The sequence below is a fragment of the Leuciscus leuciscus genome, assembly GCF_965113295.1.
Source record: "Leuciscus leuciscus genome assembly, chromosome: 16".
In the NCBI taxonomy this organism is placed as follows: domain Eukaryota; kingdom Metazoa; phylum Chordata; class Actinopteri; order Cypriniformes; family Leuciscidae; genus Leuciscus; species Leuciscus leuciscus.
The window spans coordinates 32,896,570-32,915,573 of record NC_138740.1 but is presented as its reverse complement, the minus strand read 5'-3'; the positions used below and the strand labels follow the sequence as shown (position 1 = coordinate 32,915,573).

Below are 19,004 nucleotides of genomic sequence, written 5' to 3'. Positions count from 1 at the left end.
GCTCCAGGCATGAATATTTAAACATGTAAATCTCAAAGCTTCCTGTTCTGCTGGCCCATATATAAATGTCAGCTCATCATATTACAGTTTATTAGGATGTTTGTGTGTGTTTAGGAATCATCATTATCTGGTCCTCTTGCAATGTGTCCACATGAGGTTTATAAAATATTTAAAATGTTTTTATTTTATTTAATATAATATCATATAATATAGAAACTATTTTATATAATCAAATATATATATATATTTTAACATTTGTAATATATATATATATATATAATTAATATTAATAAATATATACATATTATTTATTTTTATATGTATTTGTATATGTATTGTATATAATATGTTATATTATATTTTATATTATATTTTTATTAATATTTATTAAATAAATATTTATATATTTAATTTCTCAGTGCTCACAATATTTTCTTAAGTATAAGAATATTCAAATGTAAGATTATTGCATTCAAGTAATATTTATTTATTTTATAAAAATCTTAATATTATAAAAAGAAAATATAATAAATATAATATAAATTATAATATATTATATTGTGTTTTATATATTTATACATTTTATATTATAAATATGATGTAAATATTTTAATGCGATATTCTTACATTTATATATAAGAAAACATATTGTAATGCACAAGCACTGAGTGATATGTCACAGTTTCATTTTAATAGTCTAATTACATCACTAAATCTGTAAAAACGTCTGACTTATTTTGATAAATTTCCAGAGAGAGCAAATGTAATTTTTAGGGTATATTTTCTAAACTTCCCATCCGCTCATGCTCTTGTCTGCTGTTGATGAGCTGGTGGAGGAGTCGGAGTGTTGCCATGGCAACACTGAACCTCAGGTTAACCAGTGTGATTTCCTTGAATCGGATCAGGATGTGGTTGACATGACACTGCTTTCTCTGTATCGTTCTCTTGCTTTTTTCAGCAGACAAACTGATGATTTTTTTTTTCAACCCACAAGAGCTCTTGAGCAGTGGGTGTTTATACAGTCTAGCTTTTATTTTAGCTTTTCACTCGTACGTCATAGCTGCTTTTTGACATATAACTATTAGTTAATTATAAATACGTCTATGTAAATGAGGCTAAAGGTGATGGTACTCTGATGTGTGAGTCGTGGGAGTGAGGAACCATTTTTATGTGTTTTTTGAGGTTGCATATGTATGTTTGTGTGTGAGTTTAGGGGAAGTCATTGAGACTCAGAATAAAATTGCGTGTGGCCTTTTTGTTGATTTCTGCATCATCACACCGGTTAGCCCCGCCCACCGTGAAATCTCATTGGTCAAAAATCTCTTATCGCGCATATCTCTATATTAAACATCAGATATATTATAATAATTAGAATCTAATTGGGTATGACTTGAGATAACCCTATGAATAGATTAGACATAGGAAAACACAAAGATTATTATATATATTTTTTTGTATAAATTGCGTCCAAAATGACGCACTATACACTATGGACTTATACACTATGAACTCATCCGTGTAGTGTATGAACTTTATAAGGTTATTTTGTCATTGAACATCGGAGTCTGAAGCCCCTCCCCCTCTGCTACATGATTAAAGCTATGATAGTTAATGCATGAAGCGTCCAACATTCCACACTTCTTTTTTTCCGGTTATTTATCCGGGTATTTAAAGTGTACTTATTCTATTTGGATTTTTTTAGTGTGAACACACTACTCGCACTATTTATACAAAACGGCATATAATTTTGTATAAGTATGCAAATTGGGATGCACCTCATGTGTTTAAATGTATGTGGCGTTTAGGGGTATAATTACTTTTTTTATATTTTAATAATATTGCAATGCATAATCAATTATATTTCACTCTCTTTCTCTCTCAGGCACGGCAGCAGGCACAGATGAGACACCAGATGGCTTCTGACAGCAAGAATGAATATTCCTCATACCTGCAGAAGTTCAACCAGGAACAGAACGAACATTATTACACCATCATCCCTAATATTTTCCAGGTGCACACATGCACGCACATAGAAACATCCACTGAGAATGAATTCTGGCTACTGATGTTGTTGTTTATTTGCATGCACTGGCTGCATTGTTTTTGAATTAACTGAGTTATGCAAATTAGTTAACAGCATAAACACGCAATTCCTGATCTTGCAGCTCTCTACTCAGAAATACAAACAGTAACTCTTTACCTCTGTGTGTGTGTGTGTTGTGAGCAGAAGATCCAGGCAATGGAGGAGAAGAGGATAGAGCGAATGGGCGAGTCGCTGAAAACGTTTGCCGAGGTCGACCGACAGATTCTGCCCATCATCGGGAAATGCCTGGATGGAATGACACAAGTGGCCGAGTCCATTGAACCCAAGAATGTTAGTAACACACTCATACAGCCTCTCTCTTGACCGGGTCTAGCGCCTCCTTCTGTCTGAAATACCTCTTGCAAGTGCTGCTGCCTGTGGGACAGTTTAATAGAAGAGGAAATGCAGAAAACAAGGCTGTGAAATGTCTTAAAGTCATACACTACCGTTTGGGGTCTGTGAGAGATTTTTTTGAAAGAAGTCTCTTCTGCTCTCCAAGACTGCATTTATCTGATAGAAATACAGTAAAAACAGCAACATTGAAAAATATTATTACAACTTAAAATTATTGTTTTCTATTAGAATATTTTTTTAAATGTAATTTATTCCTGTGATGCAAAGCTGAATTTTCAGCATCATTACTCCAGTCTTCAGAGTCACATGATCCTTCAGAAATCATTCTAATATGATGATTTGCTGCTCAAGAAACATTTCTTATTATTATTAATGTTTGAAAACCTCATTATTTTTGTGGAAAACTTTTTATTTATTTTTTTTGTATAGAAAGTTCAAAAGAACAGCATTAATTTGAAATAGAAATATTTTATAACATGATAAATGTAATTTTTTAAATTGCATAAATGTAATTAAATCAATCTAAATAAAATTATTAATTGAGAATTTCTTTAAAAAAAATCGACTTATGTCGTTTCATATAAAATGATCTACTTTAAAATTGTGGAAATACATATTTTCATTAGCATAACATTGAAATAAAAACATAAATAATAGTGACATCCTGACATCCAACTGCTCCAACTAAGGACTCTAAGTCTCCTCTGATATAGTCCAGCATCTCTAAAATGTTTTGACTGTATATTCTGTGTTTTTAATTGATTACTGAAATTGCAGTTGCAGAAATTATGTATTTATATATTGATATAATAGTCTGCAGAGGAAACTGCGAATGGCCATAGTCTCTGACAATAGCTTTTTGGGACAAAACATCTCCAGAAATTACATAAATCTGACAAAACTTTATTTTATAGGCATCCGTACACATTTCTATCTGTTAAATGCTCTGTCAGAGCTTTCATCTTTGTGTAAGCTCCAAAAGTGTGTGTTGAAATCCATCCTTTTGCCATCCAAAGTTGTACATTTAACTTATATGTGAAATTAGAATATTGCATAAAACATTTGCGAATAAAGCAGTGTTTCCATCCCCTGTGTTCAAGAAAACACAATCCTCCCTTCCTTTGGGAAAAAATGGAAGTTTCTGCAATCGGGGAGCCACTGTGGCTCTTTTTCATACATCATAAATGACTTGCGCCTCAGAACACACAGACGAAACGCTGTCATGTGATCTTGCATTCGAATGCCTGGTGTTCGGGAACACAGTTTTGCGAGACGCTTCAGGGAGGTCATTATGCAAAATCTTCTTGATGACATACTTTGGCTCAGGCATTTCAGAATAACTAAGCCAACATTTGAGATGCTGTGTGACGCGATTGGTCCACTATTTAGTCCAGCTATCCAATCACATCCTCAAATGTCACATGATTCAGTAAATTCAGTAAATGCTTCGATCGTAGTTTATCCCAATTGAGCGCATTTTTTTTTTAAATGTGTATTTTTACAATTTATGCGCATTTTGGCATTTCCATCCAGCGTATTTTATGCAATATCCCCAAATTTGCATAAAAATAGTTGGATGGAAACAGTTTATGTGGCTAATTTATGAGTATAACTAATAATATTTCATTCTCTCTCTTCTTCTGCATAATGATACTGCAAATGGCCTTTATGGAATATAGCTATATTCTTCAGAAATGACCTAAATCTGACAAAACCTCCTTTTAGAGGCATTCTCAACCTTAAAAATATATATTTTTGGGAAAGGTTTATTTTATAGCAATACTAATGAGCTTATTTAGCAAACGAAATCAATGTGAAGTCCCTATTCAGAGACTATCTGCGCTTTGTTTCCCCGGCAGGACTCCTCTCAGGTCATAGAGTCGTATAAGTCTGGGTTCGAGCCTCCTGGCGATGTGGAGTTTGAAGACTACGGTCAGGCGATGAAGAGGACGGTGTCTGAGACCAGCCTCAATAACTCGCGCTCGGACAACAAAGCCGAGCGTTCCGGCAAGGGCAAAAGCAAAACTCTATGGCCTTTCATTAAGAAAAACAAGGTAACACACACACACACTCACTGCATTCGCTCGCAGTTTGTTCGATTTGACCGAAAAACTACATTTAAATAAATATGAACGCAAAAATAGAGACAGACCGATCTGAAAGCTCATAAGAAAGATTGTTTCATGTGTTTATGTGAGTTTTGTTTTTATTTTTGTGCTGGTTATTTTCATTTGTGTAGGTTGTTTGTATTTGTCTAGTTTTATTGTAGTACTTGTAGATGCTGTTATTCGTTTGCCACCATCATTCTCCTCTCCTTTCCCTTCCCTGCACGAAAATACAAACGTTCCACGTTCATCCTGACGCTCCACCGATAACGTACTAATGCACCGGCCCGAGAGGCCTCACCTTTGACCTTTGACATCGCAGAGAATTGTAACCCTAAACCCTTATTTCTGTATTGTCCTTTCAAACCGAAAGGTAATTTCTTCTTTCCTTCACTCATCGTTGCTGTTCTCATGGTAACCACATTCTTCTTCCTTCTCCTCGTCTTCCTCTGTCTTCTTGTGACCTTTGACATTTGTGTCAAAGGCTCCACTCTTACTGAGCATGCTCAGTCCAAACCCCGCCTAACCTCGCAGGACCAGGATGTGAGCATTAACACTGTGATACATTATTTTTTGAGGTGTGTCTTTATGGCTATGGGCAGAATGGAAAACTACTGTATTGCGTATTTCATACTGTGCAGTATATATTGTATTTTTTTAGTACTGTTTAAATGTTTGGTGATTGTAGGATAAAGAAATGTATACTTTTAATCAGCAAGGATGCATAAAATTGATCAAAAGTGACAGTAAATTGAATTTATAACGTTAAAAAAGATTTCTATTTCAAATAAATGCTGTTCTTTTGAACTTTCTATTCATCAACGAATCCTGAGAGAAATTTATCATGATTTCCACAAACATATGAACCAGCACGATATATAATTAATTAGGGATGCACGATATATCGGCCATCATATCGACATCGGCCGATATATGTTCATTTTTAATGTTATCGCCATCGACCCGATTAGAAAATTTGGCCGATATATTAAAGCCGATAAATAATGAATTATTTCCTTCAGCTGAGACACTTCAGATGTGCACTGTTCAACATGATGCTTTTGAATTGCTTTAAATATGATTGGAATCACTTAAAAAATACATTTAAGAGCAACATGTGCAAGTCTGACATATAGGCTTCATAAAATTACAATGAGAACATCATTATAATTGTGCTTGTGACATGCTTTTAATTGTGAGACTTTTGTTTTTGTAATCAGGCTCTCAAAAATTATATAAAAATTTAGATTTAGATATATCGGCCAATATATCGGTTATCGGCTTTCAAATAAAAAAAGAATTATCGGTTATCGGTCTCAGCCAAAATTTTCATATTGGTGCATCCCTAATAATAATAATCAGTTTAATAATGTTTCTTGAGCAGCAAATCAGCATATTTGAATGATTTCTGAAGGATCATGTGACACTGAAGAGTGAAAACTAGAGTAATGTTGCTGAAAATGCAGTTTTGACAGGCATGACAGGAGTAAATTACATTTTAAAACATATAAAAATAGAGGAGTTATTTTAAATTCTAATAATATTTCACAATATTTCTGTTGTTACTGTATTTTTGATCAAATAAATGCAGCCTTAGTGAGCAGAAGAGTCAAAAACAATTAAAAATCTTACCGACCCCAAACTTTCTTAATAAATGTATATGTTTATGTGAAATATTATGCAACGATACAGTAGTACGCAAATGCACTTTGTTGTCACATGATCTCATCACATCATGTTTAATTTGGCAATGGCACCCAGTTGTTATATTAGAAATAAATATGATTATTTTAAATTTTTAGTCCAGTTTTGTGTAACAATATAACTTTTGGCAGATATTACATTTGGTATCACTTACAATTCTTTGGATTTACTCTGAAAATGGAACTTTAGCGCATTGCATTATGGGATATTGTTCTCCATGTAGTGTGCTTTGTTGTATACTGCATATTTTGGCAAATGAAGTACAGTAGGACTAGATTTGCATATTGCCCTTAGTATACATACTATGTAAATAGTACGAGTAGTCTGTAGATTGCTGTTCCAATCATAGCCTATGTTTGTCAGTTCACGTCTATTCTGTGTGTTTTGTGTGTGTAATGTCTGTTTGTGGTCAGAAGTAACACAAGTATTAGGAGACTTTTACAGTCTTTTCTTAGAAACAACTTTCAATAATACAGTCGTCTAGCTAAACGCACAAACGTCTCATGCCAAACTGTATCGGATTAATGGTGTTTATGCATGAATATACGTTGAAAGCTGATGATATGACAAAATTAGGTTGTTCCTAGAGGATTAGAAGAGGCTTTCTTGTGCTAATGTATGTTGGTAAAGATTACTGGAATCTTCTGGGTTCAATGCAAGTTAAGCTCTTTTGGCAGCATCTGTTGAAATGCTGTCGATTATCACAGGAAATAATTTTTTGGGGGTAAAAATAAGCAGAAATAGTGTGTACAGTAATGCACTCACAAGTCTATGGAAGTCTATGGGTTAGTGTTATTATGAACTAAAACTATTAAAAATCATGTAAGTTAATTGAAATAATGCTGAAATTATGGAAAACTTAAGCCAGACTAAAAGCAAAATATATGCAGCTCATATTAATGTTGACGCGATTACATTGTTTTGTACAAAATATGTTATTTGACTGGTGGGACTACTGGTTATGAAACTAATTGCTGCATGGACTTCCATTTTAAGTGCACTATTGCACACATCATTTTTGTCGTAATTATTTCCGGTGGTATTCGGCAAGCATGTAAGATTTCGATTTATCTTGATTTTTCCTAATGCATAAAGGCGAGACACACCAAGCCAACGGTCGCCAGTGTCTAGTTTTTGTGGTGTGGGTCTTATCTGTTAGCCCAGGGTTCCTCAAACTCGGTCCTGGAGGGCCGCTGTCCTGCACAGTTTAGCTCCAACCCTGATCAAACACACCTAGCTGTGAGTTTCTAGTGATCCTGAAGACATTGATGAGCTTGCTCAGGTGTGTTTGATCAGTGTTGGAGCTAAACTCTGCAGGACAGCGGCCCTCCAGGACCGAGTTTGAGGAACCCTGTGTTAGCCGAATCCGCATGTTGAATCGGCGTCGCCCGTCAGTGAGAGAGATCTTTCTGATTGGTTGTTCAGCTTAGTGAACGAGTCAGTGTACGAGAATAAACGCGAGTGATGAAAGCGAGGAAAAAAGTCAAGACGGCACAGAAAGAAGGCTGCTCTAATTTTACATCATCTTACATGCTCTTTCAAATACACAAATATTTTCATAATAATATGAGCCGACTGGAATGAAGAAAGTGATAAGCATGATTGATATTCAGAATTGTAAGAAGACGCTGCTTTACTATTTATGGTTTGTAGATCTGCAGTCCTAGTTTTGGTTTGCCTTTTTTGAATGATGAATATTGACCCCTGCTGATATAGACAGTTATTTCCTGACGCGCGGGCGCAGAACGCATGTGCTAGTTGCCAGTCAGCTGTAGTCCTTTAGGTGTTCAAGTGACGCTGACGAGAGGCGACAGCACAGTCGGCTTTCGTCACTGACGGTTCTTTGACGTCGGCTTGGTGTGTCACGGCCTTCAAAGACAGATTTAGGTTTTCTAGTCTGTCGGGAACTGAACCGTTAATGTGAGCTGTCCCAGAACGCACGTTCGTTAATTTCTCCATGATGCCTTAGGGAGCTTGCTAATAAGAAAGCGAGAGAGAAAAAGCAAATGGTTGACCTGAAATCAGTTTTTTTGTACTTTAGAGCAGTGTGTGTGTGTGCTGTGCATGATGTTTGTTAAAGGGGCAGTTCAGCCAAAAATGAAAATGCTGTCATCATTTACTCACCTTCATTTACTTACTTTCTTCCATGGAACACAAAAAGAGGAAATAGCAGGAATATTAATATGGCTGTCAAGCTCCAAAAAGGCGAGAAATTCTTGGAAAACTCTCTAACCTCATGCCACAGTTTTACAGATCTAGTACATATAGTCATATGTACTTTTATAGGGATTTTTGGCATTTTTTTAAGCTTGACAACCGATGGTCCCCATCCACTTCCATCATATTGAAAAAAGCAGCATAAACATCCCCTTTTGTGTTCCAGGGAAGAACAAAAGTCCCTGACATGATGTCAGACTGTTCATTTTTGGGTGTACTGTCCCTTTAAATGGTTCTGCAGTGATTTGACCCCTGCATGTGACCCCTGATATCCCGAACCGAGTTTAACGCACTAACTCTCTCGCTCACAGGGTTAACAACACCACAGCTGCAGCGTGTTTCTTTCAGTTGGCATTTGTTTTACGTTCCGTTTTATTTTTTGTTTTCCTTTGTTCTAATTGATTAATTGATTAATTCGTTGCTTTAGTTCTGTAACATTTTTGGGTCCTTATTTCTCTTGTTTTGTGTTCCCCCTCCTTTTTTGTTTACCTCTTTCTGGATCGATTTTGTCCCACCCTCTCTCTCTCTCTCCCTCTCTCCCTATCTCTCTCGCTCTCTATCTCTCTCTCTCTCCCTCTCTCTCTCTCTCCCTCTCTCTCGCTCTCTCTCTCTCTCTCTCTCTCCCTCTCTCTCTCTCTCTCTCTCTCTCTCTCTGTAAATCTCTCTCACTCACTGGTCGCTGCTCTGTGGCACGTGTCTTACCGGTAGCTTATGTCCCTGTTAACATCCCCCATACCTCGCCAGCCCCCCCCTGACCCTCCCTCACCTTCTGCTGTGACCCCTGACCCCTGCCCCACTCCCCAGACCCCCAAACAGTCCAAGGAGCCCCTGTCCCACCGATTCAACGACCTCATGACCTCCAAGCCCAAAATGCACTGCCTCAGGAGCCTCCGGCGAGGGGTAAGTATCCGTGCATGCTGGCGTTTCACGTCTTCAACATCTGTGTGTTCATGTAAGTGTGCGCGTGCGCCGCTCTTTGCCTGTGTCATCGCCTGTGCTGTCATGTCAGTGTATGTTTGGATAATGGAAAAAAGGAGCCGAATGATCGGTTTAAGTTTTTTTTTTTTTTTACATCATAATCCAAATGTAAAACAACCTATTGATGTCATAACATGACTAATGCTGCCTTTAAGTCATGAGTCATTACTGGATGATCGTATTTGAGCGAATCTTCAGTTAGGGGAACTTTTCTGTGCCCTAGGATGATTTCAGAATTTTTTTTAGGATAAAATGTTCCCTAGGACGATAATTAGGATAAAAATAAAATAAAATAAAAATAAATAAATAAAATATATATATATATATATAAAAAAAATTATATATATATATATATATATATATATATATATTTATAAAATATATATATATATATATATATATATATATATATATAATTTAACAATCATTCTATAGTTTTAATGAATAGAATACAATGGTTATTATTAACTTTGTTTCTTTAAATGATTTTTCTAATTATTAATAACTGTAAATTTGCCTGTAAATTTAATAAAATATTAAAATTCTTTTTTGAATTTTTTTCTTAAGAACCTTAAAAAATTTGTTTTTCAATGCAATTGGTATTTATTTATATTTTTTCATAACAAGGAATCGCTGTCCCAATTAATGTCATTTTAGTGTCATAAGTATTATTATTTTGAATTAGATTTATATATTTATATTTTAAATTTTAAATATATATATATATATATATATATATATATATATATATATATATATATATTTTTTTTTTTTATTATTTTTTTTTTCTAATGTATTTAAATTAATAGTTTTAGTTTTATTTGACAAGAACAACACTACAATAGCAACGCCAAGCATTTAGAATTTTTGCAAAAAAGCTTAAATTTTATAATTATATTATATTGATATATATTAAATTATATTAAACTAAATTATATTTTATTAAATTATATTATATTATTTGCTTTACTTTGTTATACTAGTGCTAAAAAAAGCTTCATGTCTTAGTGGAAATGTGAAATTTAAATGTTTTTCCTTCTAAAATTATGACCTATAAGGACTTGAAGACAACATTATATTCGGAAGCGATGATGTCATAGTGTGACTTGGATTCTTGAGGCGATGATGTCATGCAGTGACTTAGATTCTGGAAGCGGCAGTGGAATCGTTTATGTCCTTCGGCTCCTTTTTCCTCCACCTCACGCAGCCAATGAAATTCACTCTGCCTCTCTCTCTCTCTCTCTCTCTCTGTCAGCCTGTCTCTCTCTCTCTTTTTCTCTCTCTCTTTTATGTTTCGTTGTTTGCGTTTATCATGGTTTCACTGTCTCACGTACAAACACAATTATGCACTCAACACGTCGCATGGGCGCCAGTCAGGAGGTCTCGAAGGGACCCTGCAGTGACAGATAAAATAAAAACGGGTGCTCAAACATAAAGGTTTATCCTGAGTAATGCGATTACATGTACGCAAACATTCGGAAACAATGTCTTGTATTTACACAAACACTGACATGTGACTTTCTGACCAGATTCACCTTCCCCTCAGGAAGGCCGTTCGCATGTTTCCGTGTGTGCGAGCAGAGATTCAGACTTTTAAATGACTTTTAGATAACAGAGGCAAAACAACAGATAACGCAGCAAATCCCAGTTTCCCATGTGCCTGTGCAAACCTCACACGTTTTTATCTTCTCACAATGCGCACATACTGTTCTCCGTTCAGCTCACTGATATACAAGGATCGATGGTCAGTGAACGGGAAAACAGAACAGATTTATCATTTCCTATTTTTGTCTGTTTATTCATCAAACAGGAAGTGCCCGGTTTAGTTCATCCTATTCTTTTCAGTTTTCCACATAACGTACACACTCAAGATTTTAGCTTAACTGACATTAGAGCATAAATCAGGTCACAGTGAAAGAAAGAAGGATGTTATAGACACAAATGGTTTAAAATAGAGTAATAGAGGACAGATGGGAACATCTTAAAGAATTTAAGCGTTGACACATTCATTCTCTCCATTTGTGCTCCTGGCTTGTTTATAATGTATGTGTTTATGGTTGACATGATTTGATGTACACTACCGTTCGAAAGTTTGGGGATTGTAAGATTTTTAAAGAAATTAATACTTTTATTCATCAAGGATGCATTAAATTGATCAAACGTGACAGTAAAGACATTTATAACCTTACAAATTTCTACTTAAAATAAATGCTGTTCTTTTGAACTATTTAAACGTCTATTCATCAAAGAATCCTGAAAAATGTATCATGGTTTCCACAAAAATATTGTGCAGCACATCAGTTTTCAACATTGATAATAATCAGAAATGTTTCTTGAGCATCAACTCATCATATGATAATGATTTCTGAAGGATCATGTGACACTGAAGACTGGAGTAATGATGCTGAAAATACAGCTTTGATCACAGGAATGAATTACATTTGAACATATATATTCAGATCGATATTTCACAATATTCCTGTTTTTACTGTATTTTTTATCAAATAAATGCAGCCATGTTGAGAATAAGTGACTTCTTTTTTTAAAACATGTAAAAAATCTTACCAATCCCAAACTTTTGAACAGGTTAGTATTAGAGCATTATTAATGAAGAAGTTGGATTTGTTTTAATAAAAAATATGTTTGTTTTTTGCTGTCTACGCTAGAACATGTCGCATACTTGGGTCAAGTATGTGACCCAAGTATGTGGGTACACAGCATACACTATTCATGATGTAAGACCATAATAATCAGTGAAGAATAATGTCAGTGTGTCTGTGAGTGTGTTTTGGTGCCTGGTAGTCAGTTAGGTGTGTGTGTGTGTGTGTGTTTGCTGGTTTGTGAAGCAAAAAATGTGCAAGTATGTGTGTTTGTCCTTGTGTTCAAATGTTTATTTTGTGTGTATGTTTGAGTCACGGGGTGTGTGTGTGTGTGTGTGTGTCTGTTTGTATAGTTTCGTATGAGTGTGTGTTTAATTAGGGTTTATTCTTTGCTGCAGTCTGCCCAGTCTCTCTATTATAATAAAGAAATCATGAAGAGGACTCTCGGTCGGCCTACGTATGCTTTCGAGGCCAGGCAATATGTCGTAAGTGTGTGAGAGGAGGCAAGAGTGTGTGTGGGTTTATTTAGATATACTAGTCTAAATATACACATTTATCCAAAGAAGGGAGCTAAATATGACGACAACCTCTTTTTGGGGGTCATCTTTATTTTGAAAGCTAAATAAATTTTTTGTACAAGTATGATTTGCATTATTTTATATAAATTCATATTTTTATTTAAATGTTCTATTAGGCTTTGGGTCAGTGTATGATAAGTATTATCTTTATTTTAAAACAATTGATGACTATGGTATTATGTGGTGTGTGTGCGCTTGAATGATGAGATATAGATACAGTTAACAGACTTAACCTCATTTAGTGTTTTTGTTTTGTTTAAATGAATGAGTTTATGAATTAAATGAATGAATCGATATCAGTGAATTGATATTGTTCAGTAACATAACATTTATTCTTCATTAATCTATATCTCTTTGAATTCATCCCTTGAATGAGGTTAATGTCTGATATTCAGTATTAAAATGCATCTGCAATTGAAAAAAGTTACATCATCATCAAATGACTCTCTCATTGGCTCTTCTGGCTTCTGATCCCACCTCCCATGTGCAACCCCAGCAGCCTGGCTCCGCCCCTGTGCTCTGGCAGCAAATCAGCTTGTGTGGGAGGGGTTAATTCTCGAAGTGTCACGAGTGCGACTTCTGAATGCTAGCCTAGCGCATTCACGATCAACTTTGACCCTTCCGGTGCTCGTAACACTTTATCACACACAAGATACATTCAGAATTCACCCCTTTTGGTGTCATTTCGCTGCTTTGATATATTGGATGTTGTGCATCACGTTCACACAAACATGAATCTCGTCTGTATTTGATATCTATGTCCGTTACAAACGTTGAATTTTACATCTTGTTTTGAGAAGTGTTTAAACATGTTGAGTCGTACGTCCTGTCAGTGCGTTTATGCGTTTGTCAAATTACATTTGTCCAAACTTTAGACAATAGCTCCATAGTTTGAGCACCCTAAAATATGATGTCCCAAGTCTTATGAAGCTTCACAGAAAGGTTTCTCAAAATCAGTTGCCCTCACTACTTCATTAAAATTAGAGTAGGCTATTAATATATACATATTTATGTAATATATAAAAATAATATATATTTGCATAATCAGCACACTGTATTCCTAGGTGAACAAAATAAATAAATGAATTAATTATGTATGTATCAAATCATAGCTGATTTTTAAAGATATATATTTTTTAAATTATATATATATATATATTTTTTTTGCATAGTTATTTACATACATGCTCAGTTTATGTTATGTTTTTATGCCTGGTATTTTCTTATGATTAATCATTTAGTAATCTCAGGTGTTCACCCACTTATTCACATATTACACTGCCGAAACTAGTCTTTTACTTCACATTTACCACACTTTTACCTTTTCTTCATAAGTAGTTTTGATTTGAGATCTCTACTCAGGTACAATTACCCAGAATCCTCTCTGTTGTGATGGCCGTCTCAAAAACGAGCCTATCTATTGTATATATTTCATTTTTGTTTCTTTCCTCTTTCCTCTGTCTTCTCTCTTGTACACCCATCCCTGTCGTGTTCTGTTTGTTGGCTGACTATTGCGTTAGACTGATGATGTCATCCTCATGTGACCCTATAACATTCTGTGTAATAATTGGTTCATTGGTACCTGCTGAAGTTCACTGCATCAAAAGAAAATGCCAATCAATTCCTGATGGAATAAAATCAAATTGCATCCTATTTTTATTTTACATGGCATATCAGTTTCTCTCGAATACAATGCAAATACAAAATTATGTTTTGAACTTTGTTGCATCATTGGGGTACAATACTGCTAAACATTGTAATGATCAATTTAACCTCCTCTGTGCATTTAAACAAATTACAGAGGAGCAAATTATTTAGAACATTCTGGAATATTTGAAAGGTTTAAAACAAATTGAAACTCCCTCGCTAAAGTCATGTGTCCACCAAAGTGTTTTTAGCCAGACATCACGCAAATACTGAAATGAGCTCTGTTTCACGTCTTTTTGCACTTGAACGGACATATTCACACAAATTATGCCAAAAACTGTCCGTCTCTGCGAGTATCTTAGTAAACACAGTTGGTTATGGCTTGAGTGAACGTAAACAGTTGAGAAGGACAACCAACGCATGTGTATCAGTATACTGGACCCGTGCATTAGGTCTTAAAGTGACAGCAGCCTAATATTCCTGCTGCTGTCTGCGTTTTTAATGTGAATCAAACAAAAAAGGGCAAAGAAAAAATCACTCACTGCTCTCGACTGAATATCTTTAGAAAATTGAATAAGGATTAATCTCTGTTTAATTTATACAGTAAAGACTATCCAGTGATATTTTACATTTGATTACTTAAAGGTACAATATGCAAGAATTTTTTTGCCGCCAGAGGGCGCTACATTCCAAACAACAACAACGGCGTAGCTTGATGACGATGTGAAGGAGCGTGGAATGATGGGAACTGTCGTTTTAAACTCCACCGTGGATGTAAATCAGTCAGACGGGAATCGAAAAATCATGTTCATGGATGAGGCTAAGTTCTGTTTTTATAAATGTTGCGTTTAATGACATGCTTTTTGTGGCGAGGGGGGCGTGGTTCAGCGCGGTCTGTAACGGGAGAGAGAAGAGACGAGCAAGTAGATCAAGTGCAAAGTATTATTGGCGTGGAGAGCTTATAAGCCGCGCTGGAACGAGAGAGAGACTGGAGAGAAAATTGGACGCAGAGAAAGAGAACCGGTGGATCCGAGCTCTCATTTTTGAACTGTTTTGAGCCGTCGCGGTTGCCACGGTGAATGCGCGTTGTGCGCGGCTTTTGTTTGTTTTGCTTTATTTTAATAAAGTAGCCTACGAGTCCCAGTCACGCCGACCCCTGTCTTCTTCCTTCCTGACTCTTAAACCTCATCACACTTTTATTTCATTAAAATGAATTAACCGCAAGAAAAGTAAGGTTTAATACTAAATTGGTTATCATAGATGTTACTGTATTTGTTGAATTCATTGTTGTGATAACGCTGCGCAGTTTTACGTGTTCTAAACAATTGTTGTAAAAGTACATTCGAACATGCCCACATCATTTGCCAAAATACTGATTAATCTTTATGTATAACACATGCTATGTTTATTTACATGGCCATAAACACCAGACGTGATAAACAATGTCAATAAACTAAACACAAATCTAAAGCAATAATACTTTCCTTACATAAACATAACTATTACCGAATGCTACATTTGGAAAATATAAAATTAAGCATGCTTTGTCGACAGAACCAGCAGCAATCGGTAAAGAATAATTGTGTACCATAACGACTGCAAGAAACAAGCTAAAGTTTGTAGCTTGATAGACGCTACAACTACAACTTCCGCATTTGTCCAGGACTCCACCAGAGGGCTCTGACTCCACGCAGTACGAGCGGAAACCGAGGGTGACGCGGATATGACGCAATTGACTGGCGACTCCCAGCTCCCCCCTGCTCTAACGCCCCTTTTCCTTGGATAAAATCGCAATTTTCTCACGATTTAAAAATAGTTGGAAACATTTGGGATATTGTAAGTAATCAACTTAACAAAATATATAACACTGACCTTGAGATTTTGGGATATTTTAATGCAAAATTCTTACATATTGTACCTTTAATTCAGTGTCTCTACCTAAAAAACTACTGTACTTGTCTTTAATAATGCTTTAAATTTATATTAGTTAGGCTAGTAGTTTTAGTTGTGTTATTGAAATTGGAATAGAGAATTGTGAATTTTCACTGGTATCTAAAATGTTGGTGTCATAACTGGCTGGTTTTGCAAAGAAACTGTTTAATGGCCAGTGAAAAATATTTATTATTTAAATGTGGCAAAAAGTTTGTTTTAGGCCCTGGTTACTAGTGTCTGATTTTGCAGATAGTTTGTTTCTAAATATAAAAATAATCCGTTGTTGCGCTTGTTGTTGTCTTGTCGTTGTTGTTCAATCAAGATGTGGCGGTTGGTCAGGGTGATATTTGTCCCGCCCCTCCTCCACTGTGATTGGATGATTGGTTAAAGTGACAGTGATGAGCTCTGCGTTTTACCTTAAGTTGAAAATTTTTCAACTCTCGACGACCAGAAAAAACTATAAATAGACACTCAGTGCTTCTTCACGCTTTAGTGGACACACGGCCTAAGTGACCGAATGTATTTAGAAGGCTTGTACTTCCGCTAATGTGATATTTTCCTCGTTCATGTGCCAAAGTGAGGCTTTCAGCTAAATTTCTCGTGGCTCTGCCAGCGAATATCTGTCTTATGACAGAACACAAAATACTGCCGGCCAGCCATGTGTGCATTGTGTGAGGTGATGTAGTGAGCTTCACCGGTGACATCATCATAACACATGAACACACCTGCATGTGTGTGTATGACGTGTACAGCGGTCTGATGTTTCTCCCTCTGATGTTTTCTCTCTTCTCTCGGTTCTTTCCCTCGATCGCTCTCTCTTTTCGCCCATGAGAAGCTCTCTCTAAAGCTGGTAAGCATGACCTCAGTAGCATATTCGTAGCGGCATGACCGTAGCATGTCCGTCGCTGTAGTAACACATGGTCCTTTAACATCACTTTGTTCCTTTGTGTTCAACCCGTATCAATATTTTGCTTAACGAAACGTTTGGTCTTTTTTGTATAATTTTACCTTTGTGTGCATTTAAGTTCAAAACCATGTTGTTGTCTCATTTATCTTTTTTTTTGTTGATGTCTGTCTTTGTTTTGTTTTGTCTCGTTGCCGTGGTGACTGTCCCTCTGTGTAGCTCTCACTCAATGCCCACGTGCGGAACCTTATTGAGGTGATCTGAAACCCGTTTTTTTGTTGTTTTTTTTTGTCTTTGTGTTTGTTTGTCTGTTCAGTTTTCCCTGATTTGGTCTTTATGTATTTCGAACAGCTTGATTAATTTTGATCCCTAACCAGATGTGCTGAAGTGTGATCATTTTGAATGTATCTTATGCCAGGTTCAGACTACACAATATTTTTGTCTGTTACAATAGTCACTGTGTCAGATTATGCGAATTTGACTCCTAAATTCTTGTTGTGTCGTGGACAAGAAACACGTCAGACTACACGTTACTTCCCAACCAGTCATCGCTTGCCGCCTTTAACGACGTGCATGATGTCATTGAGGAGGTAGCGACTGACTTCCGTAAACAAAAGTGTAAACAAACAATTAGTAGAGACCAGTCGGGTTCCGGAAGTAAAATCTCGTAAAAATTAATTTTCTCCATACGGAAATTGGGTTGCACTTTATTTTACAGTACGTGCACTTGCGTGTACTTACAAAGTACTGAGTAATATAAGGTAACTACATAGGTTAAGGTTAGGTTTAGGGGTAGGTTGAGGGTTAGTACTTAGTTATTACACAATTATTGCAATTACTATAATAAGTACATTTGACATTTTACAGGGAACAGGACTGTAAAATAAAGTGCTACCAGAAATTGACTTTGAATGATAACTTATTAAACCTTTAAAGACAGTCCTACTGTGAGCTACGAGGTTGTTAATCGATAGTATTCGTCAGCCTGCATTATTTCAGCTTATTTTTTAAAATAATCGTGTTTATGAGTGGGATTCCTGGTGAAAAACTACATTATCCATGATGCTGCACAGAAGATTACACCAATCATAGAGTCAAAAAAAAGCAAAATAGCTCTTTAGCTATGCCCACTCTATAGCGAAGGAGAATAATGAATGATCTGCTAGCTAAATGCTAAGTCCAGTCCAGTTCCAATCCTCCACTATCGCCACATTGATCTTTTATTTACTCTGTCATGATAGTCCCTCGAGGAAACATCATAAAGGCAGGAGTAATACCAATCATCAATAGCCATCATCTCTCTTTCGTTTCGCCATGTTTGAAAGCAAGCTGTGTAAGGAAGAGCTTCTGTGCTTCTTTTGGTCAGTGTCACAGATGTGACTGAATGAATGCCCCCCCAAAAATTTAACATGCTAGTCTTTCTTTTGAGACGTCATGAAGTGTCAATGACGTGGCGTAGGTCGCCACTACGACGGGCTGATATTATGTAGTCTGAACCCGGTATTAGAGATTCTATTTCATCAGTTAAGAACTGTAGTAACTTATAGTGTAAGTTAAAGAGATAGTTCACATGCCAAATAAATATTCAGTGTTCACTTTCTTACCCTCGTGTCATCCTCAACCTGTTTGACTTTATTTTTTTCCTTGGAACGCAAAATGAGTATGGAAAAGAGCAGCGTACACATTTCACAAAATATCTTCCTTTATGTTTCACTGAAGAAATGAAGTCAAACAATCTTTAAATGACATGAGGGTGAAAAAATTAAAGAAATAACATTTTGTGTCAATTATTTCAATTATTATAATAATTATCACTGATTAGAATATATCAAATATCTTAACCAATCACAGAGCATCTTACTACTTTAGCCCCGCCCAAAGATTGTTACATGTGATTATTGA

General features: G+C 35.8%; 1 protein-coding gene and 1 long non-coding RNA gene across 14 annotated transcripts in view; one reads left to right on the top strand and one right to left on the bottom strand.

Moving 5' to 3' along the window:
* Positions 1-19,004, bottom strand: part of LOC309478219 — a 248,457-nt gene that overhangs the window by 144,240 nt on the left and 85,213 nt on the right. The gene's annotated exons all lie outside the window — the stretch shown is intronic.
* The window catches only part of fnbp1b (formin binding protein 1b), an 86,189-nt gene that overhangs the window by 53,350 nt on the left and 13,835 nt on the right, over positions 1-19,004 (top strand). For 4 of the 13 annotated variants that reach the window (XM_082141637.1, XM_082141638.1, XM_082141633.1 and 1 more), the window contains exons 7-11: positions 1,883-2,011; positions 2,228-2,374; positions 4,297-4,491; positions 9,172-9,363; positions 17,322-17,357. In XM_082141637.1, the coding sequence (XP_081997763.1) occupies positions 1,883-2,011; positions 2,228-2,374; positions 4,297-4,491; positions 9,172-9,363; positions 17,322-17,357 (699 nt within the window). Of the gene's footprint in view, positions 1-1,882; positions 2,012-2,227; positions 2,375-4,296; positions 4,492-9,171; positions 9,364-12,439; positions 12,527-17,033; positions 17,049-17,321; positions 17,358-19,004 lie in introns of all 13 variants that reach the window. The other 9 variants (XM_082141629.1, XM_082141634.1, XM_082141635.1 and 6 more) reach the window with 7 other exon arrangements.